Source organism: Ciona robusta, chromosome 1 (assembly GCF_009617815.1).
Source record: "Ciona robusta chromosome 1, ASM961781v2".
Taxonomy (NCBI): domain Eukaryota; kingdom Metazoa; phylum Chordata; class Ascidiacea; order Phlebobranchia; family Cionidae; genus Ciona; species Ciona robusta.
Window position 1 is genome coordinate 7540288 of NC_143235.1, and position 27161 is coordinate 7567448.

The 27161-nt window shown below is 36.0% G+C and overlaps 3 protein-coding genes across 8 annotated transcripts; 2 read left to right on the forward strand and 1 right to left on the reverse strand.

Moving 5' to 3' along the window:
• Nucleotides 1–69: 69 nt before the first annotated feature.
• Nucleotides 70–5280, forward strand: LOC149742446 (uncharacterized). Of its 3 annotated transcripts, XM_089894031.1 has the most exons (8): nucleotides 70–1066; nucleotides 2254–2374; nucleotides 2426–2532; nucleotides 2925–3003; nucleotides 3214–3315; nucleotides 3530–3733; nucleotides 4242–4404; nucleotides 4604–5280. In XM_089894031.1, the coding sequence occupies exons 2-8, from the start codon at nucleotides 2323–2325 to the stop codon at nucleotides 4866–4868; spliced, it is 972 nt and encodes a 323-aa protein (XP_089750157.1). In that variant the 5' UTR covers nucleotides 70–1066; nucleotides 2254–2322; the 3' UTR covers nucleotides 4869–5280. The 3 variants fall into 3 exon arrangements, with proteins under 3 accessions (XP_089750157.1, XP_089750158.1, XP_089750155.1); XM_089894029.1 differs by lacking the exon at nucleotides 70–1066 and having other exon boundaries at nucleotides 1640–2374; XM_089894032.1 differs by lacking the exons at nucleotides 70–1066; nucleotides 3214–3315 and having other exon boundaries at nucleotides 1639–2374.
• A 1358-nt stretch (nucleotides 5281–6638) lies between these two features.
• Nucleotides 6639–12583, forward strand: LOC149742447 (uncharacterized). 2 transcript variants are annotated; one of them, XM_089894015.1, is made up of 10 exons: nucleotides 6645–7063; nucleotides 7637–7722; nucleotides 8626–8661; nucleotides 9075–9300; nucleotides 9366–9525; nucleotides 10156–10291; nucleotides 10750–10872; nucleotides 11011–11120; nucleotides 11906–12025; nucleotides 12312–12583. In XM_089894015.1, the coding sequence occupies exons 1-10, from the start codon at nucleotides 6927–6929 to the stop codon at nucleotides 12465–12467; spliced, it is 1290 nt and encodes a 429-aa protein (XP_089750141.1). In that variant the 5' UTR covers nucleotides 6645–6926; the 3' UTR covers nucleotides 12468–12583. The 2 variants fall into 2 exon arrangements, with proteins under 2 accessions (XP_089750142.1, XP_089750141.1); XM_089894016.1 differs by lacking the exon at nucleotides 10750–10872 and having other exon boundaries at nucleotides 6639–7063.
• A 2852-nt stretch (nucleotides 12584–15435) lies between these two features.
• LOC149742448 (guanine nucleotide-binding protein G(i) subunit alpha-like) lies at nucleotides 15436–27046 on the reverse strand. 3 transcript variants are annotated; one of them, XM_089894017.1, is made up of 11 exons: nucleotides 26880–27046; nucleotides 25775–25922; nucleotides 20821–20863; nucleotides 20489–20630; nucleotides 19986–20143; nucleotides 19516–19644; nucleotides 18355–18483; nucleotides 17842–17971; nucleotides 16937–17090; nucleotides 16446–16640; nucleotides 15436–16233 (listed from the first exon to the last, which is right to left on the reverse strand). In XM_089894017.1, exons 2-10 carry the CDS (start codon nucleotides 25890–25892, stop codon nucleotides 16450–16452), a joined length of 1194 nt encoding a protein of 397 aa, XP_089750143.1. In that variant the 5' UTR covers nucleotides 25893–25922; nucleotides 26880–27046; the 3' UTR covers nucleotides 15436–16233; nucleotides 16446–16449. The 3 variants fall into 3 exon arrangements, with proteins under 3 accessions (XP_089750143.1, XP_089750146.1, XP_089750145.1); XM_089894020.1 differs by lacking the exon at nucleotides 19516–19644; XM_089894019.1 differs by lacking the exon at nucleotides 18355–18483 and having other exon boundaries at nucleotides 26880–27045.
• Between the last annotated feature and the right edge of the window lie 115 nt (nucleotides 27047–27161).

The following is a 27161-nucleotide window of genomic DNA, read 5'->3' on the forward strand; positions in this document are numbered from 1 at the left end:
CTATTATTAAAAATCTGTGTGCACATACATTTCCACATTAGAAAATCCTTATTAATTTAATAAAGATTTGGTTCATTGTTTAATTAATTGGAGTGCGTGCCATAACATTACGGCTTGCATAAACAAAATCACCTGTGCACCTGCCATACTATGAAGACTGCTCAGCACACTCGGTTTAATAATACATCTACAACCACAAAAAGTTGACAGACCCAGACGTGTTAAAGGGAAGTGGGCAAAGATCAGAAAACCAATTCAACTACTTATGCATTTGAAATAATGGAGCTTTTGCAAATAAATCATTTTTGAATGATTTTCAGATTGTTGCAGCAACAACTAATAAAACAAAATCTTTGCCTGCTGCAGTAGTAGGTCTATTGGGCGAATTTACATCATAAATATTGCATTAGTGCTTATACAAAACTTGTTATTAGTGAAGAATTAATGGTGGTTTCTAATTAGGCATTACATTAGTTGTATGATTCGGGTTTATCGGTTAAGGGGAAAGGTTGTACCAGCACCCAAAAGTTGACCAGTGGTACACGAGCACCTTATTAGGTTCGCACCACACGATCACAAAAATATTTTAGTGATTATTCTAGGCATTATTTTAACTCACATAAATTACATAGAGCGTGTTATTTCGTACTATATTCCCTACTACAGTGCCTTCCAACTTTTTCATATTGAGTCGTTGCTTTACACGCGTACGTATTTTTGCAAACCTGTGTATACTTTACTTTCGCGCATTCTAAAAAGGCAAATATCCCAGTCTGCAGAGTATGGCAGGTGCATAAGCGGTTCGATTTACAAACTTTTGGTGATGCACGTCATAATGTGTCCCACGTACCCCAATTAAATAAACAACTAAAGCGGCATAAAAATGCACATGCTTTTGCGAGCAAAATTTTTGATGATAGCGAGTGCGCAAAAAAATGTCTTGAATGCGTGGGATTTCGTCAGGAACTGCCATATGCCGCAGACTGGCAAATCCAACCTGTTTTCAAGCAAATGCAGGCTAAATATTCAAGGCGGCAATCGCTATTACGGGGCAAATAATCAACAGGTAAATTGCTATTATATGGTAATCAAATGCCAGGTCAAACAATCGCTATTATGAATCCTTGTGTGAATCCCTACTATTTCATAATAAACATCTTGCTTAGCTAAGGAAACATTGTAAATTGTACAGCAGTCTGAGCGGTGCCACACTGAAAAAACTTATTTTCTAGTTTCACTGTTTAAAATTAGTTGTTTACGAGCCTTTAGTAGTTTGTTATGTAGGTGATACAAAAACACTGCAGGAACCAAAAAATAGTATGCGAGTAGATAAAGTTTAGGAACCACTGCTTTAACATAAGTCATTAACATCTAACATGCACGTTACAGTTAACAATCAAAGGATTATAAATAAGTTACCTCACAGTTAGGCTATTTAAATTAAAACGAATATAGAAAATTTCATATTATATTAAATGGTGCTAGTGAAGAATCTTCCCCCCCCCCACCTTTTTAGCTAACCACTAACCCCTAGGTTGGGGGGTTAGGTGTTGATGGTTAGGGGGTTAGTGGTTATAGGGGTTAGTAGTTAGTGGTTATAGGAGTAAGGGGTTAGGGGTTAGTGGTTAGCAAATAAAGTGGGAGGGGGGGGAAGACTCTTCACTAGCACCATTTAATATTTATAAGAAAGCAAACAATCAACACGTTAATGGAATAATGGGTTAATAAAACCTGTTGCCTGTATTACATAGCAAGCTCATTTACTGATCCACACTCTACACTACACAGTACCAAGCATACATTTTTAAAAACTAACTTGTACATGCGTAACTTTCATATTTCTTTGTTATTTCTTTTTATAATTTTAAACGCGAACGCGTATGCATCGAAGTGACAACTGCCACATGAAAATCGGCTACAACTTCTAACATAGAAACCTCAGTTAAAAAAGGGAGTTTTATTGGGAACCAGAATCGATTTTTTGATAGAAAAGTGTGTAAAACTTGATTCTACATCAAAATACAATGATTCTACATATAAAACTATATCATGTTAAGAAAACAACATTATACGCAAACCAGATTTTCACTTTGAAATAAGTCGTTTTCACGTTGATTCATATCACGTTGCAAGTAAAATGGAAAAGGGGATTTCAAACTATCTACACCGCGGTAAAACGCCTTAACAAACGCGTGTTATGAATAATGTTTTGAGCAGAAGCTTTTCTGAATATCGTATTACTCCGCCCTGCAGCGCAAGCAATAACGTGTAAAGATACACTGCTGAAGTCTATATACTTCGCTCTGTTCGAAAAGCAAAGATATGCAGTGTATAGAGATGGAGCCAGTCTATCAAAGACAAACCGAAGATAACGGTAAGCAATCGATATATATGTATTCACTTTGTAACAAGGTCTGTTAAAAAGGTTCAAGCAAAGAGCCAAAGAAACCGTTCTTCAAAATCCTTTGCGTCATCCTTGTTCTTTTAATCTGCGGTATCGCAATTCTTCTTTCAATAATAGCTTTAATAAAGGTAAGCGTGGTAAGTTTTAACTTGACTATGCCACTGCTAGCCTATATACAGTAGGATGGGGAAAGATGGGACACTTTTTAACTCTATTTTCTCGTCCCATTTAGTATTATACAAAGAACATTCAAAGAAATATTAAACTATGTCCTTATTACTCTCATAGACCGTTGTTAATTGTTTAAAACACAATCAGAATATCTGGATATTATGTGCTAAAGGTGTCCCATCTTCCCCCACCCTACTATATACTACATTACTACCCACTGCGTTTGGGACAAGCCCGTGGTCCTAATAATGTTATATAACGGTTATGGCCGGAGAGCCTGTATGACACTATAATATTATTTAAAGCTGAGTTAAATTTGCGTTGCTTTTGTATAATTAACGACACGTAGGTGAACAGCATGGATAGGAAATATTCAATGGGCTTCATAGGACAGGCACAAAAGACAGCCAGCAATTACAGTTCACCAGGTAACGCAGCGTATGATGAGTCTGTATAGCCAGCCGTGGCCTGATAAAACCCTCAATTCTTCAGCAGCAAACGACTTTTATATTGCAAAACTGAATGTCTGTTTTACTCATCCAATTGATTAAACTATAAGCATTAGTTTGTTCTAAAGTATTCGGGTCTGCTGTAGTTAATGCGGCATTTGAAAAGCTAATATCTAAACTAACTTTCAGACGAAACAACTATGAGCGGAGGGGAATCAGTTGAAAACAAATTTCAAAATATAACCCTGCTGTTTAACAGTCAAACCAACGAACTAAACGCTTTCAAGCAAAGTATGTGATTTGTAAACCGATACAAAGCAAGTAGGGAAACATGGGATATTTTTTATTTCCCTTTCCCGTTCCATTCGGCAGTTAGCAAATAATATTTTCAGAGTCCTTACGAGTTTAGAAGAGCGTTGATTAGGCAGTATGGGGTATTAGGTGCTATGGTATATCCATCTTACCTCAACTTACTACACATACCAATAAACGTCTTACACTGCAGACACGAGTTCGATCTTTGTGGATTTGTTCGCGAAAATAACAAACCTAACCAAGGTGCTGGATACGAGTATTAACAACATTCTACCCAATGTGCAAACTATGAAAGAAGAGCTGAGGAATTTGTCATCTCTTGCTCAATACAAACGCAAGAGTATTGAAGACGATACAGCAAAGTTGAAAAATAAAACTGAACTACTGGAAAGAGGCAAGTAATTGCATTCAGTATAACATCAGTCGTTATTACCAAGGTTGATTTATGTTGCACCCTGCGCATTACAACCAATATTTTGTGTATAGGTTAATGCCTATAAGATTTTCCAATACACTTTGTTTAAAACTTTTCCGTTTTCAAACCCATGCAATTAATTGACTACTACCAGAAGCTCATGCTATCCTGCAACGTCAGTATAAGAAGCCGATGTCTGCTATATATAGATAAACACTTGAATTCAAAAAGCAAGTCTATGATGCGTATTATATAGTACTATGGGTTAAGACGGATACCGTTAAAAATATTGTTCCGCGTTTCTTTATTGAGTTTAACGCTATTTTAAAGAAACAGCTTTGTGATTCCGTGAACATTATTTGCTTATTGCCAAATGTGACGGTAGAACAGAATAAAAACATAGACTATGCTACCCCAACCTACTATAAACACCTCCAGTCATTTAACTTAAAAAAAACTTCATTTCGTATTTTCTATATCTATATAGACGTATCCTTCATTGTAAACAGCATTGGTTGGTACAGCAGTGCTAACGGTTACAAATACCACGTTAAAACTACCAAGTCAAACTGGGATGACTCCAGACGTTACTGCAAGTCGTTAGGAGGCGACTTGAGTGCTGGAGGCATGCGAAACGTAACTAGTCGAACGTAAGTCTTCAATTTCTTTTTTTGGTGTCTGAATATTTGTACACAACTTGCTTTTATAAAAACTCATGTTATGTTTTGCAACAGTTTTAAAGCACATATGGAGATTTAATTTAGATATGTACTTTTATTTGTAGAGTAAAATATGACTAAATATGCCTTAAATGCTTTAAGAGACTTTCTCATATCATGATTTATTTAGATTTATCATTCGTACTATTCTTGTGCCTTTGGATATTCAGCAAATATGGATTGGGTTAAACGATAACGATGCTGATGGCGTTTGGAACTTCGTCGACGGTGTGGCATCGAATCAAAACAACACAGATTATGCTCCAAACGAACCGAGCGGTTGTTGCGGCCCAAACGTGCATTGTGCTAGTTTATATAAAAGCTTCAGCTACAAAGTGGACGATGCTGATTGTGGGGCGCATTTTTCTGCTCTTTGCGAAAAACGATGGCAATAAAACCTTCAAATCTTTTAATAATAGCGAGCATGCGTATGTATATCAAAGTCATAATGGTCCCTTTAATGGCCGAAACAGTGTATTGAGAAGGCCATAAGGGACATTACGGAAAACACTACTCAAATAAATTAATCAGCTTTTACAAAAAATAGAAATGTCATTTTAAAGAAGTATTTTACCCGTGAGCAGGTGCAAACATTTAATCTTTCAATACCTGTAAAACTACAATGTTGGGTAAAGTGGGACACCACGTTGAAATATCGTGTATAATAGTATTATTCTGCAACTGTATGTAATCTAACAAATATAACTGACTGTGCTAGTTTCTTTACCACATAAACTTTATATTCACAAATTTAAATCGGTAACATTGTGCTTATCGAAACCATAAATAAAGCCGAATCGACCCTTGCCTATGTATCTATATCTCAGCCTTTCTCACAAAACAAAAACTCATCTTATCAGACAAAATAAACTGCACGGAATATTTCAGTCTATTTTAATAAACCACGATACTGAATTGGTAAGTCAAACTCAAAAACGGCAGTTTTTATTTATCGGCGATTTTAGTATTATTTAGCGAGCATGGCATGCCTCTATGTCCGCCCTACAGCTGCCATTTAACGTGGTTTGACAATGAATATTTGAAATGTTGTTCCAACCGAGGCTTCGGCGATGGTTTTGACCGTTTGTGGAGAAATTTATGGAGTGTAATAGTGCTTCTGTTGTTAACCTGTGTATTGTGTTTCTATGCTGTGCATCGCGCAATGTAATATTCGTACTCTGTTTGCACGGTAGCCATTTTATATTCTTCTTCTTCGAGGCGTTAAACAATATAATCAGCAAGTAAGTATTGTTTTTTTTACATAATGTTACCCAATAAATAGGTTCATAGGCGTCGGTGTCTATAGTTAAATGTAACTGTGCACACAAAATCAAGAAGAACGTTAATGTTTTGACGTACATTTAACACTTTTATCGCATAATGACAAAAGACATTTACTCCTAGGTAATGATTCAGAAAACCCAAGATGCGAAAGTTAAAATACCAGAAGGTTATCTTGTAATCCCGTTACTGTCGTGTTCAAGTTGCAGATAAATCGGATTTCTACAATTCACGCTTTGTTTACAAAAGTTATTTCATTCGTTTTAAGAATGTAGCGTCTAGTCTCGGACTTTATCTTCGCCGGAACTCCTTAATCTGATGTAATTTATTTAGACTTGCTAACATAGCGTGGTAATAAACACAACCATATTTAATGCTACATGCATTAAGTGAAACCATTTCGCTCGAAATAAACATGCAGCACGTTCTTGAAAATTTACATTTAAAAGTTATTTCATAAAGGTGATCACAAGGTACAATTACGGACACGAGGTAAAATTAAACAGTTTGATAATTCGATAATAAATTTGTGAAGTGAACTGAAGCTATAACAGGTGTTGATATTAATTGCATTAGCCACCAAGTAAAGTTTTATAAACATATATTTGGCGATGGTGTAAGTCTAAACGAAAATATTTGATCAAATTTGCATCTTACATTATCGGCACAAAGGAGGAGTATGAATATATGCAGCTGTTGTGTTTTATAATACGCGGTAAAGGAAATATATAATGAGCTGGATTTCAGTTCCGCTTAGCCACACTCTCCCCTGCCAACTTACAGGGAGCATTCGATAACAAAGTTCACGACCTATGTCTGGTTTTAGTACGTGTTCGCGCACCGAATGTCACCAGGGCGTTCACCTTGCTCAAGGTCAATGTGAACCCGGTTGCCTTTTTTTAGCAAATTGGATGGGGTATTATAAAAGGAGTGTTTAGTTTGTTGTAAATGCCATGTTACCTGGTTGAAGGAAACAGTTTATACTGTCGTAAAGTTACTTTAACAATATGTTGAATTTGTGAAATCAACTCAATTCGGGCAAAATACGTTACGTGTGCTAATATTTTGCTGATTGGTTTCTATTAGTTCATAAATGTAACTTGTGACCATTTTGTTTAATTCATTTTATTTTCTGCAGAGCATTTGGTTCTAAATCTTTACGCTTTGGAAATATGTATTGTGCAGTCATCTTCGCTCCATACTTCATTGCAGCAGTTGCAGGAATCCACACAAGGCATGGAAGGACATGGTACACACCAAACCATCATGAAGAGTCAGCGATTGAAAGATGCTTACGCGGCGCAAATGTGTACGTGCTTTGACTTTTTGTTTGTTTTCTTGTCTGCCCTGCCACATAGTTTGTAAGAATGAATAACTTAATGCGACTAATGTATGTTTGGCGGTTACAATCGTTTAACTTGTTTATTAACCGTAAATAAAGGTTACACCAGGGCAGCCTAAACTGTAGCGTTAACTCACTGTCTCGACAATGAATAGAACTTGCCTTATGTTCGCGTGATGGGAAAACGATATTCGTTGTTGTAACACGGATGTTTTGTTTCATACGTCTTCTGTCCGTTTACAAGTTACCACGTTTGTAACTTTTTTTGAACTGCCCATTTCGGCAACCCATTCGTGACCACTGTGTTAGAGAAAATGTCGTTAAGTGTCTTGCCCAAAGACACATATACGCTCACAATGATAACTGGAATTACGATTTATACTTGTCACCCAAACAGTGTCATTGATGTAAAACTGTATACCGAAATCGTAACAGACGAGTTAAAAAAAATATGTAACCCCAAGTGGTCGTCAATTTTTTTTATTTCTGTTTTAATTTTCTTCACAGTATAGCTTACACGAGCCTGGTTTAATTACATAGGGTGAGCTCGTTCGCTGCAAGGTGTGAAGTCTTACGTGTTGTAGCACGAGATATGGGGAATATTGATACACTCAACAGGGACCGACGTGAGTGATATATAAATACATATGCACAATAAGGTTTTCTCCACTTGCTTGATACGTTTGTTACAATTGAACCATCAAGTGTAAATTACTTGTATATTTGAAAGGGACAAACATCGCACATGAAATACGACGGCGTTGCGCATGAGGTGATACGTAACAAACATCTCGTTAGTGTATCGGTATGTTGCTCAACAGTGAGCATCAGGTATTTAAATATTCTGCATGTGTGTCTAATGTATAAGAAAATACTCATGTTACAGCTTAATAGTGAGAAGCATGGTGTGTATGAATATACCATCATGTCTGAATGGTAGAATGATAGCCGTGTTATAACTGAACGAAGACTATGTGATAGAGATGTTTTGTGTGTACCAGATATCACATGAACTCTCGCGAAGGCCAAGCAGCGAATAAAATATTATTAAAGCTTTCAAAATAAAATATTTCATTTAGGAGTGTGTCGATATTTTCCATCGAAAGGTAAGAACGTCGGGGTGGATGCATTATTGTTGCGCATGAAATGTAATTGCAGTCGTAACGATGTTTAAACTTATTATCAGTGGCTCTTTTCCTTCAATAACTTTTAAAGCTTTTGCTAATTCTGCAAACTTTCGCGGCACACTTGAACTTTAAAACACGAAAGAAAACCATCAGTACGATATATCATATACGACCAGCAACCTAATGATAAAGAAATGGTCTTCTGTTGCTAAGCAGAGCTACTGCTTGCTACAAGTTGTGCCAAACTTGCAATCCTAAATTCTAAAGCTTCAATTCCTCTCCACAAGTGACATTATCTTCGAAAATCTAATTAATTCTTCATTACAATTAATGTGTTACATGTGGCTTGCGTGAGAATTAACAAACATTTAACATTTTTTAATAAATCCAATTGTTTTACAGGCGACATCGGTTTTCTAGAGTTGGAGTACGTTAAAAGTAAGTTTTTGTATGATTGTTACAGTTTGCTTGTTCGAGATCTACATCAATTATGTATACACAGTGTATCCGCCATTTTATACAAAACAACAAAATATCTTAGGGCATGCGCGAATATGTCTGGCGAGGCACCCGTGTTATAACTTAAAAGTAAGCATTTAGTGTAGAACTAGTCATTGGTGTCCGGTGTAAATACGAAGGCAGTTTTGTTACAACTTAACAGTGATCCTAAGGTGTATGAATGCTCTTCCTGGTCCTGTGTATAAGAATGAAACTCGTAAATAAACAGTGTGGTGACGTATGGAAGCAATACGTATGGACATACTTTATTTATAGATTATTAATATTCTTCGGGGACTTATAAGTACGAATCATAGTAACACATTAATTTAACAAGAGCCATTACATTTTAGAGCTTTCGGACATAAAAAACCGAGTACAGCCATCCGAAGTTACCATGGAAAACATGCTGGACGCAATTGCCCCATGTTCTGTCTTCTCTCCTAGCCTCAAGCGGAAATGGGAAAACTTTTTTGGTCCAAGAGGCGGCGACCAACCAAATGAATTAATTACACGTTTCCCTGTTCAACATCGCTCCGACGCAGAGCACGTGACGGTGTCGTTTACCCACCCGCCTCGGTAAGTTTACGAAACTGGCTATATACCGATAGAAATAAAGTCCGTTCTCTTTGTTTTTATTTCAGACACAACTTTGGTCTGCACGAGCTAATCGGGGTCGACCTTGTGTTGCTTCGAACACCGCCTTGCCAGTTGAACGAGGGTTTCGGACTGTATGACGTGACCGTCCGAAAACTTCCGAACGATGGTTCGGAAACTGAAATACTGGTTCATCAAAGCACACAGGTAATCACTTTGCACCTTGACTAAATGTATGTACGTTGTTTTCCTCGTGTGGTCACACTGGTGCACGTTTTATACGCACCGCGTGCCGGTTGAACTATCACGTACATATGTAACTTTGTTTGCGATTTTTCGGTATGTCTGACAATTTTGACAAATCATAAAGAACCACGGGATTAGAGAAAATGCCATAAATTGTCTTATTGAAGTATATAATACACGCACACAAAGGCATAGGGCTGTCACATGATCTAGACTCTAGAGGCGAGCGATCTAACCACTATGTTACCACGACGCCGACCAATTTTTATTCAACTCAACAAAACAGGTAAATTAACTTAGATTTCAAAGCAGAAAAGCCAGATATTAAGCCACCTGTTTATTAGAAATTTCCTGTTCCGCATTTCAATAATTTAGATCAACGATTTAAATGGCAGCGAAACATACTTACTCCCTTTGTTAGCATGTTTCCCACAGGAACTTATCGCAGGTATACCCGAATTTCGGAGCACTGTTTACAAATCTTATCAAGGCGCTCTTTGGAAGCGGAAACTTTGCGCTTTTGTTTTTTAACGAAATATTTACTGATATCCGGATATCGTTTTTTTAATTTCGATAATGTTTTTATTCCAGGCTTCTTGTGCGAGTGGGGGCGGCTATATGATGGTGGCCAGCCTTGATACGGGATATTTAATGGAATGGTTGCTCCACGAAGAGAACGATTTGCAACTCAGTGTACAAGTTACTCAAAGGCGCCAAGTAACATCGGGTACGAATTTCCTAAATTGTTTGTTTTAAAATGAATAAACTTTAGCTAGCGGAGGTCGGGGATAGAATGTGAAAGCAGCATGTGGTTAGAGTTCAATCCAAAGGAAGCAGAAATTCAAATGCCGGTTATAACACAGGACAAATACACGTTATGGTTGTCAGATTTTTGCCTCTGTGGTATATCTCTAGATAAAACCACATTTTAAGTTTGTGGGTTTTTTATTAAAGGTCTTTGTTGCAAAACAATTAGCACCAAAATCTGTAACTTTGGAATTGCATGTGTAGCGTAACCGTTTATCGTTAACCGCAGTCAAAACACCATAACCAAACTCCTCCTGTTTTGCACGCTGGATTGTAAAACAACAGAACGGAATTAACCGCAATGACGCAAAACAAATATTGTTTATAACCAAGTATTCTTGCAATGTAGGGAAAAGTTCAAAATAAATATTATTGCAGGAAACTCGAGCGAACCCAAAGTTTCAAATGTACTTCGTCGGGTCCTATCCATTAGTTTTCATTTGAGAGCCGGACCTGGTGCTTCCCAACAGGTTATTGTAAGGATTCCACAAGGCAGAAGAAGTACAATTACCTACTTATATTTTCCTATCCATTTACGGTTACATGTGTAACATATAATGACTTAATTCCGATGTGGCAGTTAAAGGATTAAAGTTTCTGTTGAAACATACGTGTAAATACTATTTTTTTCGATTTAAGCTCATCATCGGCAAAATGAAGGCTGGATCACAAGAATGAGACGAAGCCCGTCACGTGGCATTAGGGGATGTGAAAGAAAAAGCTTTCCGATCAACTTTCAAAACGATTTGGTAATTTGAAAGTTACCTTAATTTTGTAGGAGTCGTTAGGATACGGTTTTATAAGTTTTAATTGTTCTTTGTTTGCTACCAAATTGGACAAGATAATATAATGAAAAAGTGTCCCATCTTCCCCCACCCTACTTTATATAAGCGCACTAAGGCCAATTACTGTTTTTAACCATTAAAAATCGATGTTTTATAGAAAATTTGATTCCAATTGGTAAAAAACGTAAGGCAAAATTTTAAATGCTTGCTGAATCATACTAAAACTGCCAATATTTTAGTAGTTTACGAGTTTGAATTGATCATCGAGTATTGTAGTTTAAGAAAGTTTGATTTTTGAAATATGGGCAATATGTGCCTAAGTGTTCAACTTGCCCCCACCTTATGTGATGGTAGCCTTCATCGCCTGTAAACCCGAAAGTACACAGATTGGTTAAAGCCGAGATCTGATTTTCAACCCATTGGTAAAGTCATGCTTAAAATGAATTTAGACGAACTTATGTTTTCTGTACTTTCTAAGAGTTAGTTTGTTCTTAGTAAAGTGTTTAGCTGTCATTGATTAACACTTGATTGCTTACCGCATTTCGATCTTTAAGGGTGATCATGCATGCAACTCACTATTTGTCTTGGTCGTGTGCTTTTCTGAGGTTTACTGTGTCGTTTGTCACTGTGGAGTTTGTAACGAGCCCATAACGTCAGTTTGTTTAAAGTTTTAAACGAACTTTTTCCTATTGATATAGAAAAAAAACAACATATTTAGTCGTTTGACAGTTGATATATACCGCTTACAGTTCCGACACCACATTTTGTACCCTTCCTCCGTGTACGATATTGGTGAATGTGTTGGAAGATGCGACTTTCCCATCCAGATGCCAACCAATGCAAGCAACCATGCTCTGGCACTAACAGTGGTAGACAAACGTTTATTTCTATATTAAACTTTTATTGTAAAACCCGTTTTGTTTCCGATTACAATAGTGTTACTTGTATGAGTATTTCGTGCTCTTATAGCTAGTTTTTGTTGTCTGTTATGTTCGTCATCGCGCCACATTAGTGTTTGAAGAGGTCGTCTATTAACACAAGAATACCGGTCCAAGAGGCGCGAAACGTGGCCCATCGTTGTATTGTGGTTATGAAAAAAGGAAATGTAAGCAATAGCTAAGACGTTATTCGACTTCTAATAAAAACTATTTACAGGAACGGGAGTTTGGTTTAAGGTCTGAAAACGCAGAACTGACAATCTGCTGCGTTCCAACTGACTACTATTCTATGTACGCCACCATAAGTTCCGAACTCGGAGTTGAATCTGTGTTCTTGCCTGAGATTGAAGTGAAACACTGTGGTTGTTCCTGATAAGGAAGGCTGGAGCATACGTTTTAAAGTGTAAATATGGGACAATAATCCCTTGACATTACTTGTTAAATACCGTTCATTGTGTTTGTTAATACAGTTTGTAAATAATGTGGTCATTACGGTTTTAAATATTGGTTTAAAACAAAACTAGTAAAAGGATCTAAAATATTGGTAATAAAATGAATGAAGTACACAGTACAGTCCTGAAAAAAGAAAGCCTACTCCTAATGAATGGGTACGTATCATTACACAATAGGTAACAAAGAAGATGTGTATAGGGACGCATTTACACTTGTTAACATTGCCCCCGTTCGGAAATTACGTAATGTTGGAAAGTAATATTAATCATATGATTTTTAATTAATATAATGTTTTGGTGGTTACCCTTTACTCTATTTATTTGTACTCGCCCTGTTACGTAACAAAGTCTAAAATAGTAGAGATTACTGCCGTAAAAGCCGGTTCCTGATGTATGGAAGTTTACTTAGTTCGCGAGACTTGTACTATATAACTATTTACTCTTTTATTAGCTGATTTCATATAACGTAAGTTTTGGACCTATACCACTTTTGATCCAACAGCAAAGTAATCTGCAATAACATTGTAATTAACTGATTATGTTTTAAATCTGAACATTTATTAATTGAATAAACACTTTGATTTTATTTTAGTCAAGATATATGATGTCTAAGAAGTACGAGAATTTATTTATTGGTAAAGAATATGTGAGAAGCTAACCCTGGCTCAAAAACGTTCGTTTTCGTGAATTTAAAGAAGCATTAATAACTTGGTAATTAGGTAATGTTAAAAGTTAATAAAAATGTCAGTCTCTTAAAACCAATAATTCCAGGTGATATATACCAGTACCTTTTTAATTCATAACTGGCTTATAAAGGCGTCTAAAAAATAGAAACGATACCAAATTTTGCAACAAATAGTATTAAGAGAACCGCGTATATATAGTAGAATGGGGGAGACGGGACACTTAAGCACATATTGCCACATATATTTGATTGACTACAATTCAAAAAAGTGATCAAAACACACGAAGAGTTATTTATCAATTCGCACAACAGGTGTAATTTTACAAATCCGAAGACACACAGGGTAAGATGGGATAGTTTAAAATCCTTGTTAATTTGATTATTAGGTGAATTTATTTTTAGGTATACACGTAAATAACACGAAATAATACCGTACGTTTTAAAAATCGAGTTTAAACATCGAGTTTTTTCTTGCTCTTACTATATTTTTTACATGTTACCTATACATTATATTATTGTATGAAAATTGGTATTTTTTGAACGATAATGGGTATTTTTCGAACATTAATTGATAAATATTGTATCCTACAAAGTACAAATGCATATCAACTTGTAATACCAGAAAATTGAAAAAAAAAACTATTAATAAAGTTTACATCTTTGCTACAAATTGAGTATTGCTACATTGTTTTTCACATATGCCATTTCTCATAAATTATCTCCAAGTGCAAATGATTGAAATTTGAACACATTTTCAAATATCATCTTTTTATTGTATTACTATATTATATTTGAATAAACCCCGAGGTATAAATAATTGAATTAAAAGCAAACCTTTTAAAGTTTAGTAATAAAAACCTACAAAACTCTAGTGTGGGGGAAGATGGGACTCTAAATTGAAATATATTTACATTAGCGCGGTAATCTGCAACTTGTAGTTAACCTACCGAAATTAACCGGTTGTGCTAGTTTCTTTGCCATGTAAACTCTTTATATATAACTTTAAAACGATAATTTTTGTTGTTTTTATCCCAAATTAAAGTCATATTTACCGCTGCCTATTTTACTCATATTTATATATCAGGGTGGGGAAAATGGGACACCTTTAGCACATAATATCCATGAATCCTGATTGTGTTTTAAACAAAGGTCTATGGGAGTCGTGAGGATACAGTTTTAAAATTTTTTGAATGTTCTTTGTTTACTTCTAAATGAGACGAGAAAATAAAGTTAAAAAGTGTCCCATCTTCCCCCTCCTACTCTATCTCAGCTTTTTCACAAAACCAAAACCAGTTTTAAGAAACAAAATCAAACTGTACAAAATATTCAAATTTTTGTTATGAACCTCGCAAACTACAAAATTCATCGGCTTTACTATGTTTTAGCGAGCATTCAAAATTAACACCTTACTATCTCGCATTTTTACCTGTTCAAAAATACGTTTCTATTTGACTTCTTTACCTGTTCAAAAAATACGTTTCTATTTGTTTCTATTTGACATATTTTTTTAATATTTAAAAACACTAATCGGCTTTGACGTGCGTTTTATAAAGTCGTAATAATACTATCAAAACAATAAGGTAACACTATTTTTCTTATTATTATTAAATAGGGGTCCGTAAAAAGAAAAATTAAAGAATATTTTCGTCTGACAAAAACGTCCCATTCCCTCTCCCCTACTATACTGATACCCTGGTGTAAAATGGGATACTGTTACCACCCAAATCTCATATTTCATGATCATGTTTTGACCCTTTTTTAATAAAATGAGATTGTTCCATTTTACTACAGCCTACTGTCTTTGTGCATGCGACACATAATTATTAAATTATAGAACCATATATATAGTAGGGTGGGTAAAGATGGGACACCTTCTCATTCTATTTTCTCGTCCAATTTGATAGTAAACAAAGAACACTCCAAAAATTATATAACCGTATTCTCACGACTTTTATAAAACGTTGTTAATTATTTAAAGCACGGTCAGCATATTTGGATATTACGTGCTAAGTGTCCCGTCTTCCTCCATCCTACTGTACATTTACTGCATGAAATGTGGCCGTCCAGTAAACACACACTACTTAATACATATCTGAATATAATACCTGTTTTAACTTGGCTATCGTCTTGAAGACGGTCACTCATACTGCACTAAAACTGTATCAAATTCTTTTACCTAGAGTTCGGCAATGGAAAGTAATCACTTTAGCTTGTTGTGACTGTTTCATTTGTCAGTCGACGTTTCGAAGTAACACAGCGCAAATGCGCAGTAGGACAGAACAACCAGTTGGGGTTTGCGAGTTGTACAAAACAAGTTATATTGTCAGTGAAACAAATTACCACTGTAAAAGGGGAAACGGCGGCACGATACAACAACGAAGTACCTACGTTAAGAATTACATCATTTCTATTGTTACGAAACAGTGTGGCACCCGCAGGCCGGTATGCATGCGATGACGTCACCGGGTGATGACGTCAGAGGAGCGCTACGTCACGAAGAAGAACGCGGTGGTGATTGTCGCGGAGTAATCGCGTTGAAACTGTGATTGGTGCGTTCTATGTTGCTCCGTGTGGTGGCAACACCTTGTTCTTTATCAGTCGTCTGTTATGTCTTGGTGGCCTATACGTGCGAACGTTTAAAAAGGAAAAAAGAAAAAAAGGGGTCTTGGAGAAGTTATTTTTATACAAAAGTACAGAGAGGTCGCACAACATCAAACGACGATTCACACCCGCTAGAGGGGGCTAATAAGCTCACTAAAACAAGTCGCTATGGCAACAACGGTAAAATAATAAATACTTAATGACCCCCTCATGCAAAGTTGTGGATGTGAGAGTGAGTGGGAGATTTGGGGATTTACCCTCGCACACAAGACTAAACACGGTCACTTGATAAAACAGTTGTTGTCCAGGTGTTGGGTAACACAAGGGGGGTAATCACCAAGAAGAGTTCCGCACATCAAGCAAAAGAACTTCGCCTAAAATCACTTTTTGGACGAAACATCCTAAGACAGAAAACTTACATGAATAAGTCAAATTCAAAGATGATTTAAAGACTTTCTCTGTGTTTTAGCCAGCAAAATGAAACGGTCATTTAAGTTTTGAAACGGCATCTCAAATATACTTTATCATTAATAAAATAATAATGTACAAAGTGTGCTGTGATCAAAACTATCCAAGGTTTTTTTTAAAGCAAGTAAATAATGATTAAACTTACGCATTTAGAAGAGCCCGCAATCTTTCAAGTTGTTTTTGATAATGACATCAGTGACGGCATCGAACACAAATTGTATGTTGGTTGTATCAGTGGCGCATGTAAAGTGGGTATAGATCTCCTTGCTGTCCTTACGTTTGTTAAGGTCTTCGAATTGAAGTTGAATGTATGCAGCTGCCTCAGCATATGTGTTCTGGCCTACAGTGGGGTTATAGAGATTTAATAAGGAGCCAAAGAATGATGTAGCACTAGAGGGCTAATCAAATTCTTAGTTTGCAAAACGAATTTAGCATATCAAAATTGCCCGGTCCTTTAGTGTTCATACAAGCTATTTTCCCAGCATGGCAACATGGCATCGAGGTGCCAAGCCATGCCCTTTACTTTGACAAAACTATTCCAACAAATCTTTGGTAACATACCAAGCCATGACAATATGCCACTCATTTTAATGACATGTACGAGTACCATAGTACCACTGTAAGAAGGTAACATACCCGGGTATTCAGGAAAGCAGATAGAGAGAGGGGATTTAAGAATTTTAACTTCAAACAAATCTTTCTTGTTCAGAAAGAGAATGATAGAAGTCTCGGTGAACCACTTGTTGTTGCAAATCGAATCAAAAAGTTTCATTGACTCGTGCATACGGTTCTGTGAAGATGAGAAAAATATGGTCACTCAAGGATTTTCCATTTGATTTACTTGACTTTTATAAGTTGATTTTACCTTTCTTTTCATGAAAAGTTTAAACCTTTTAGTCTAAATTGTAAGGTATGTTGGTGTCATTTTAAGATATAAGCGTTAAATTTATTTTATTTTGGGCATGCCTTATTGAAACTTTAACGCTAAAGATTGAATGCTAAAGCACCAATGAACACTGGCGTATAAGTTGATGATATGCTGTTTAACCGAATATTAAACCTTTAATATCAGGGTAAAAACGGAGAGAGTAGTAAAAAGTAAGTGCGTGTAATTAAGACTAAAAATTGAAACACCAGGATATTTATTTAATAAATTAAAACCTTATTCAGCAATGTATGTCATGTTTTTTAAAAATTGGGATAAATAAAGCAAAAACAACACCATTTGGCATTATTGAGATACTTAGTTGAAGCTACCTACGCAGATTTACGTCATAGGAAAGCAATTGAAAAACCACAATAAATTAAAACTACATTATGATATATGAGGCATGAAAGAATCTCTCCCATTAGTTGAATTGCTTGTCAATCACAATTTCATAACTGACAGTTCAAGTGAGGTTATGGAAAGAAGATATTGAAGTGACATTGCTAAAATGCAGTGACACCAATAGCAATATAGATTCTAAGTTTAAAAAAATAATTTTTTTAAAACTACTAAATATATTAAGGCAGCAAAACGGCAGTGAAAACATATTTACCATTTCTTCATCTTCAGCAAGCACCAAGTCATAAGCTGATAGTGCTACACAGAAGATGATAGCAGTCACACCTTCAAAACAATGAATCCATTTCTTTCTTTCTGAACGCTGACCACCAACATCAAACATCCTATGTGCAAGATTGAGGTTTTGGGTAATTTATGGACGTCGCAGGGTCATTAGAATTTGGGCAGTGTTCGGTAATTGATCAATGCATTAATAATTTAAAAGGGCTGAATATTTTATAATAAAACATACAGCATGTCAGCAATTAAAAATACTAATACATCACATGTAAATGTATACCACATAAAATATCATGCAAAACAAGAAGTTATACTCATGCTAATCACCACGGACATGAAACCAACACAACAGAAATCTTACTTAAAAGTCCATACGACCGATTGGTGATTCATAAAAAATTAAAAACCTGCAGCTGGATTGGTGGTAATTATAAAATGTGCATTATTATAGGGGGGTGGGTGGGTTAGATGATCTCTCTGTACTCACTTGAAGGTGAGACCTTTAAAGTTAAAGTCTACTTCGACGATGCCTGTAGTTTTAACTCTGGTTCTAAGCACATCCTGCTGGGTTGGGACATACCGAGGTTCAGTCAATCGATCAAGGGAATCCAAGTAACTGAACAAACATAAAACATGCAATACAAACATGCAGGGTACAAAAAAATCTAGGCAGGGTAGAAAATATATACATTTTTTGGTATACTGTATAAATGCGATCAATATAAATGATGAATTTCTTTTGAAAGATAAAACTTTAATTTTAAATGCTGGCAAGGCGATTTAGTCTCATCTTAGGAGACATTCCACATAGATATACAGCCCATAACAAATGAAAAGCTGGATAGAGATGATCTTGACAATAAATATATTGGCAGACTATGATTTAAAATGCAACTTTGAAACTAAAGGGTTGAATGATACCACTTAAAATTTATTGATTTCTTCTTTTTTAATGGGTGCAATAATTAAAGTTACATAACAAGTATTTCAGTGATTGTAATACTGCATCACTGGATGAGCAGTAATGAAAAAACATAATCCTGTTGATGATATTGATTGACCAACAAAAACCAATGTAATTTAGGCTCGCAAGTATTGATTTTTCAAGGTTAAACAACGGTGGTGGCTGCATCGAACGACATTCAGTTGTAAAGACTCACTGCCTTTGTTGAAAACAAATATTCAATAAATTTCATCAAGAATTAAAAAAAAAGACAAATTTTCCGCTTAGAGTTTTTGCTCCAAATCAAACCACGAACAGAAAAGGCACCATACTGAAGCAAGCATCAGAACTTCTAGCCAAAGAAACCAAAAAGCTTTCCTGGTGAACATACTATTTGTTTTACTTAACCCGCACCTTCTTAGGGAATACAGGCAAATTATCAACTTTGTCTAAAGCCTTAAATTGTAAGTCCCCTTGTGTGCCTTTAGGAGTAGGACCTACCGCATTGTATAAACATACATACTGTCTTTAAAACAGACAAAGCTGCTTTCACAAACTGCTGACTATTCGTATCAGTTTCAAGCCTTTCAAGCCCACTGCCAACATAAACAACAAACAATGTCAAACACAAAACCCGACAACAAAGAAAAATGCAGATACGCATGCAAACTGAACACGAGGAACGGGGGACTCTGGTATTCATACTTAAAGTGTAAATCTTTGTGTTCGAATTGCGTCTCAACAATTCCTGTGGTTTTCACTCGAGACCGTAGCACATCCTGCTCAGTGGGCACGTAGTCCGATGCAACCAGTCGGTCAAGACTATCCAGGTAGCTAGTCGGTTTGACACGTTAGACATAACTCTTAATTGAAAACTTTCTTTTTTTGGAAAGAGCAATTTCAAATACTGTTGGTGTAGCAACTATCATGGGTAAATAAGAGAACACAATGCTTGCTTTGTAACTTTACCCTTTAAAGAATAACAATACCCAACGGATGTGGTTTATCAGTGAATATATAAAATAACTTCAATTTATAGCAGCAGTGTCAAGGAGCAGACACAATAGTAGTAATAAGGGGGATTTAATAAATAAAGTAATAAAGGGAGTGGAGTGACATGAAAAAAGCCCTGACTCAGTTTTCTAAGGGATATGGAAAGTTTAAACTACACTCACTACTGTGCAGAGTCATTGAGTTGAAACTCCCTTGATCTGTTGAAGCAGACTTGCACTCCCTTGTCACCCCACATTCGTTTCATGCAGTCTCCCAGCTCCTGTGTCATCTCTCCATCTTCCAGGGATCCAGCCAATGAGAACAACTGTCTGGCATCATCCTGTTGAAGGAAAATACACAAAGTTCGTATTTTCCAACATTGGTGGCTACTGGGACGGTTCTTCACAATCATTTAAAAATTTCTTTTCAAGTTTGTTGGCACTTTTTATTCACACAATGGAAAGGTGAGGATAAATAACAATCTATATAGCTGTAATATAGTTGTATGTTGACAAATAAACAGATTCTAATTTACATTTCATTATCTCTTAAACCTCGGCTGACAGATTGTGAAAACGCAGTCATTTCTATTCTGGTTTGGCCTTTACGCTTTTAAGTTTGTGGTAAACAAGAATGCCAGGTTCACCACATACTACAATATATTGTAACCACATGTGACACATACCGCTCTATCTGATGAACCAAAATCGATTTTCAAGTTTCCCATCGCCCTCACAATAGTGATGAGTGATTGTAATGTGTTACTGTAGACGACTGCTTTGTATTGTAAACACTCTTCTTCTGAGTAACCGTCCTCGTGGATAATTCTGGAAGTAAAAATTAGGTTAAACTTTAATCTTGGTTGTGGGCAAACATTTCACATTTTTTACAATTATTCATAATATATATATATAAGTGGAATTGCTTAAATGCAGTTACACCTACAGTTGTTAAACATAGGAAACCTTATTGATTAATGTGATAACTGGCGAATGTAATATATAATAACGTGCTTACTTCATTTGCTTGACAATTGTGCTTTTCCCAGATTCACCAGCACCTGCAAGGAAATCATTTAATTATAAAATAAGCATCTAAAAATAGGTTACCAATACAACATTACCAAGCAGCTGTATAATAAAAAACAGCAGGCTAATAATTCCGTCCAATATTTTTTATGTGGTTTCACTTAGTAAGCAGTATTTGTCTTATGGTAGTTACTAGTTGTGATCTTGGCTTATAGGGTTGAATTTCAGGTAAAACAGTTGGTGGGTGTAGGTGTATGCATTTTAATATGCAACAGTATTCTGTGTGAAATGTTTTCCCCAACAAGTGATTAAGGAAACATATGAGACGTATATATTCCCCACATCCTATCAAAAGTTGGACGTGAATGCCTGCTACAAGGAAATGAGATATATGTACTGATAAATCACTTGGGTAACCACAGCAGTAACTGCATTGACACATATTAAATGGTGAGACAGGTTCCTATTTATAGCAGTATTTTGCAATTAATCACAGACATGGAGTTTAATCTTCATGCATGGCTTTTGTCTTGCACAGACATATGGTAAACCATCTACTAGTCTACACAACTAAATATTACAGGCTCACACAGAGTGTTGCACTTTTTAAAAAAAATATACATTTTATTGTAATATAAGAAATTTAAATTAATAGAATCTATACACACCGCATTAACTGTACAACTGTTTATGTCCTCCCACACATATTCAACATTAAGAATAAAAAATAAATGAGTTTTGTGTCACATGACAACAATCATTCCACTTTATGTATGACAGATACCTTAGTGGCATAGTGCAAGCAATACTTCCATATACTGACTGTATTACACAATATACTTCATAACTTACCATATATATGTGATTATGTGGGATGGTAGAATAACCCATGACATATTGGCAAAATGGCATATGATAAAGCGGTGCAAGATACACACTGTAACACACACATATACAAACTCATTGCAAACTAATTGCAGGTAGCAGTTATGATGAAGCAACAGGACCAAAATACCCACACTCTACAATTTCGTAGAAAAAATCTCAACAAACGCGATAAGGTTTAAGAAGAGCACATGATAATAACAGTAACACCATCTGTTCATTTTACCACGTTACAGAACCGCTACAAGTTTCACGAAAATAAGTACAAAGGTCGCTAAGGATAAGATATGTAGAAATCGTGATTCGGGAAATCAATGTAATTCGAGTAAAATGATGTTTAGGCTTGATTTCATTCAAAATCTGCGCGTTTCGTTTGCTTTGGAGTTTCTTGGTCAATCCGCGCGGATCAATACATTGATTACACCTGCCGTGCACCGCAAACGTGAAAGCCAGCTCTGCGCGAATTAAACACGAAGAGAAACCGTTTAAATTAGCAAGGAAGTGTAATCAACGTTCCAGGCGTTGATTGCGTCTCCAAATCTTATAAATCAGGAAATTGCAAACAAGAGCGCTCGACGGCGAGTTAAGATTGTGACGAAACAGTTCGCGTCCGGCCGCCATCAGGCATTGTTTTATTGGCAGTGACTTGATTGTAATTTCCGATTTCTCCACAAAATTGGCGCATCCGGGGATTAACCACTGTACGGTCGTCATAGAAGGCATTGTGTTGTGCCAAACTACGTAAGTAGGGCACGCGTGGATCAGAAGCTTATGTACGACAGGGAATTCATATTGGTGATTAATCGTAGCATCTGGACGCCGCCTTTCCCCCGCGGATTAGTTGCCCGACCACTCAAATATTGCACCTCTAAATGGCCTTAATTGGTCTGCCGCCAGGACGACGAAAAATTAAATACTCGAAGACTTCTTCTATACGCGATTTTGTGGCTGCCGGGGTGTGGAAATTGCCGCAACTGCCAAACTAACACGATCTACTAATTCCTTTAGGTTACCGAAAAAAAATTTACCCGTTCCACCGACTTTTTTTTACAGACAAAGCATATCTGAATACGGAGGCGGTAGATGGTAAATTGCATCAGGTTTTCCTTAAAAGGACGGCATCAAGTGTGTAATTTTTTATCTTGTTTTACGATAAATTGGGAAAAAGATTAAACCTCTTAACCTACATTGCCGGCTGGCATGGAGACGCGAAATTTACAGCGACAAAAGGCGGATTACGCCTAGACTACAAAACCAACTGTTTTTCGGGACGATTGTCAAGTACCAGAAGCGCTACCAAGCCTTTTGAAAGACCGCTTAAAGGAGTAACAAAAACTAGTATGTTTAATTAATCAATAAAATATTTAGTTCTTCCTATGTAAAATAATGTTTTTATACATGGGTGAAGCAAACATTAAAACTTGCTTATAGAATTACACCAGCGGCAATCGTAACGTTTTCTTAATAAACTGTAAATTTGATATTACTGCCTTATTGTTGCCAATGTGCGAACGAAAAAATTAACCTACATGCGTGGAAACATATAAGCAATTGGAACGGCAGCAATGCAAGGAGTGTATTATTCCGTGAACTCACAAGCCGCTACCTATGTTGTCATTCGGGTTTTAATCACATTGCGTTGTGAGCATACGCAGGTACCATGAATGGAATGGCTGTTAATTTCTGTGTAAATTGTGAGCAAACAACGTATTAGATTTCTAGTTATGGAAGAAACTCTGAACATTAACGTAATCTCCTTGTCGTGCGTAAACCATTGCGTATGGGTGGTTGAAGCAAAACCAAATCAAGAACCAACGCAGTCTTAATGCTGAAACTTTTAAAGTAATTTTAATTTCCTCGTGTTTTAATGTCTCTGAATGGAACAGAACCAGCGTCACAATTAGTTTTTTACGTCACAAACTCGGGCTTAAAAGTAGAATTCTAAACTGGCTAAGGGAAACGCTACGCGTAATTAACAAAAGAAATATCGGGACAATATCCCGTCCCATAACATAGCAGTTGTGTTGATATAACAGTAGAAAATAAGTACGCGTTCTGGGTTCGAGCGGATATTTTCTAGTTCCTCACCAATGGACGCCTACATGTAACGGCCTACATTGCACTACCTCCGCATGTTTTGAAATGGCCAAAAGCGGATCTTAATAATATTAGATATAATATAGTACCGTCCAAGTGGGTGTGCTTGAATGGATTGTAGCAAAACAATACAAACTATTAGGAGCGGCTGTTATCCGAACACCAACTGCCGCAGAAACCCATAATTTAAGGAACTATTTTGGGACCGCTGGCCCGACAATTTGTTTAAACGAATCGACACATGCCAGATATATAGATTGTCAACGGCGATGAAATAAGCTGCTTCCCAAAGATGCGCTTTATTGCCGTTGTAAAAAATACGTCATTGTCAGTAACATTACAGAAGAAATAAACCTATTGCGTTATTTAACAGCCTATTACCATGGCTAAGAAAGGAATTAAACCTATTTACTCCTCTAACTTTTAAAATCTGACGTCAAGAAAGATAAAGAGTTATTTACTCTGTAAACAGTTCGCTGCGGGAGCAAATAAATCGCAATTGTAGCAACTTGATACGGGTGTGCCTCTGTGGAAATGGTGGGTATACAGGTGAAGCAACTGTTTTTGTTTGCGGGTAGCCTAGTGGGTTTTACCATGCGAAGTTCAAACAGTACGTGGTTAAGCTTTTTGTGGAGCGTAACACGGTAGCACACAAACCACAAGAAATAACAGCGGCAAGTACATTAATTGCCTTTTAAACTGTAAGTGGTTGTAAAGGAAACCAGGGCGCACACGACTCTGTCGTTACAGACGTTTAAATAGATGGTTTAGAAGTCGCGTTTGTCATCACAAGACCAGATTGAACTATTGTCCTGGGTATATATCTCAAGGAATTGTGATTTCACTAAGGCCTGACTATAGTCTCCCCAGAGGCAGTGAATACATAATTTATAACTGGAGAGAGAAAAACGGAAGAATATTGATTATACTGAAATATTTATGTCATCTACACGACTAAAACCATGCACTGGAAAATCCAGAAAAGGGTGCAGCTCATACACTATACACAATAGTGTACAACCAACCAAGTAGGTATAAGTTCTGCTGCTAGTAACTGATATTCCATTGGGAATGATCGAGTCACATTAAATTAATAAAGGCTGTTTATATTAGCTTCAACCATTGGGAAGAATATATTTACTGATGATGAAAGAAAAGTAAAAACTAACTGCTTCAAAATTGAAATCAATATTGTTGAGTAGTGGACAATAAAAAGCTGCCATATCAGATTTCTTATGGTAACAGCATCCAGAAATGGCCATCCAGTTCACAAACAAACAAACATAGATATTGGTTGGTGGCAGTGAATTATCCTGCTTGTTGTAACTCAGGCAAATGAAACCTTTAAGGGTGAAGATAAAAGTTGACCTAAAGCACTTGGCTTTAAGTCCCAGGAGTTTAAAATATTATCCCAGAGTATTAAATCAATAATAACAAGCGATACAGAACTCTATTTGATGAAATGTTATATTATTTGTAATCCAAGTTTTTGTAACCTTTCAATTGTTGAATAATGACTAAGTGTGAATGAATCATAACCACACTAGAAATTAATAACAAACAATGTTTAACTTTGTTGGCAGGGTCATACAAATCACACACAATAATGTGTAAAGGCATAGCCTGTTTAATCAGCACAGACATAACAAATATTAATCATCTATTCTGAACAAGAAAATTGTTTTATTTCAGTACAAAGCATAAAGCAACCAAATTTTTGTGGCTTCTTCCTGGTTTTCACTCTTTAGAATATATAATGTTTATATTAAGTTATGCCTTTAAACAAGAAAACATAAAACTATTAGCGGCATAAAACAACAATGCGCCAGTATATAATACTTTAAAGATTCTGCACATTATTTACATTGTTTACCTCAGACAGTTTAAAATTTAAACAAAAATGTATCATGTGCGTATATAATAGACTATATATATTTATTGCTTTGCTTGAGAATACATACCAAGTAAGAGCAACTTTACTTCTCTTGATTGTTTGTCTCCATCCACACGGAGGTTACGATCGATAGCTCGTGACCTTTCATTTGCTGCTTTATCGTCTGTGGAGACTGTGCAACCCATGATTCCCGCTGTGCTTGTTCGTATAAACACCTAATAGCAGATTAAAAGCTGTTTTACGCCAAGCGCCCTTAATGTTACACCTGCAAGCATATATGGTGCAAGGTATACAGATTAATTGAAAGTCCTTGTATTTTCAAACAGAGATAGCTCGTATGAGAATCAAGGGTAGGATTTAACCTGACACATTAGACATTATCCCATGGCAATTCGCAACATGACTACTATCTTTGACTAAGTTATTTATTAAACTCTTAAAGCTTTTATATTTATACCTGCAGTCCACAGTCACTACTATAATAAAGCAGAACCATACCAGTACAGGTAGATTTAGCCAATACAAAATAGTACAGATCTAAATTATTGAAAGAGTGGTTGTAAAATCTTTTAAAAACATAAAGACGCTATTGGCAGTTATACCCTTGAACTCACAAATGTAATTGTATCACAAAGTTTCTAACATATTTCGAATAAAACTAAAAGGAGAGAAGACTTCTTGAGCAAGAAACAAAATCATGTAAAATACACAAGCATAACATTGTACTGAGCAGCATTGTTTTCATGTGGTTAATAATGATTAATATTAAAAGAAAACAAGCTAACTTCCCATAGCAGGAAGCGTAGTAAGCCTAGCTAGTAGCTTTGCAACCAGCTGTAATAAAACGATTAATTATAATGACTTTTAAATTTCATGTGAGTTTTTGGAGTTGATTAAAATTATTGACCTTAAGAAGTAGCAGTTTAAATGGATTGTTTATAAACCATCAATGCAATTTTGCTTTACTGCATATGACCAAAGCAGTATGGTTATTTTGAGTAGTCAACTAGCCATACACATGTGGAAGCCACACTCCTACACAGTTTATGTATGGTAGCACAATCCTACTTGTTGTTCAAACTAAAGATAGAAAATGATAAAAGTGGCTTATTAAATCCCCATAAAATTAGCACTGTTATAAATTTAAATAAATAGAAAAGCCCAAAACTTACCTGAAACCAAAGGGATGAAACAACCGTGTTCTGCAGAAAGGTTTTGTAGATAAATAGAAAAGTTAGAATGGAAATCAACCTTTGTCTTCTTTCTTAGATATCCAGTTTGTATAAAATCGTAAAATAAAAATGCTTAGCTCAAATCTACAACAGAGAACATAACAGGATTAAAGTATATAAGCAGTCACATACAAGATACACGTAACACAACTGGCTGGCTATTAGACTTATATTATAAATGAGTCACCTCAGAGTAGTTGACGCATTACAAAAACAAAACGT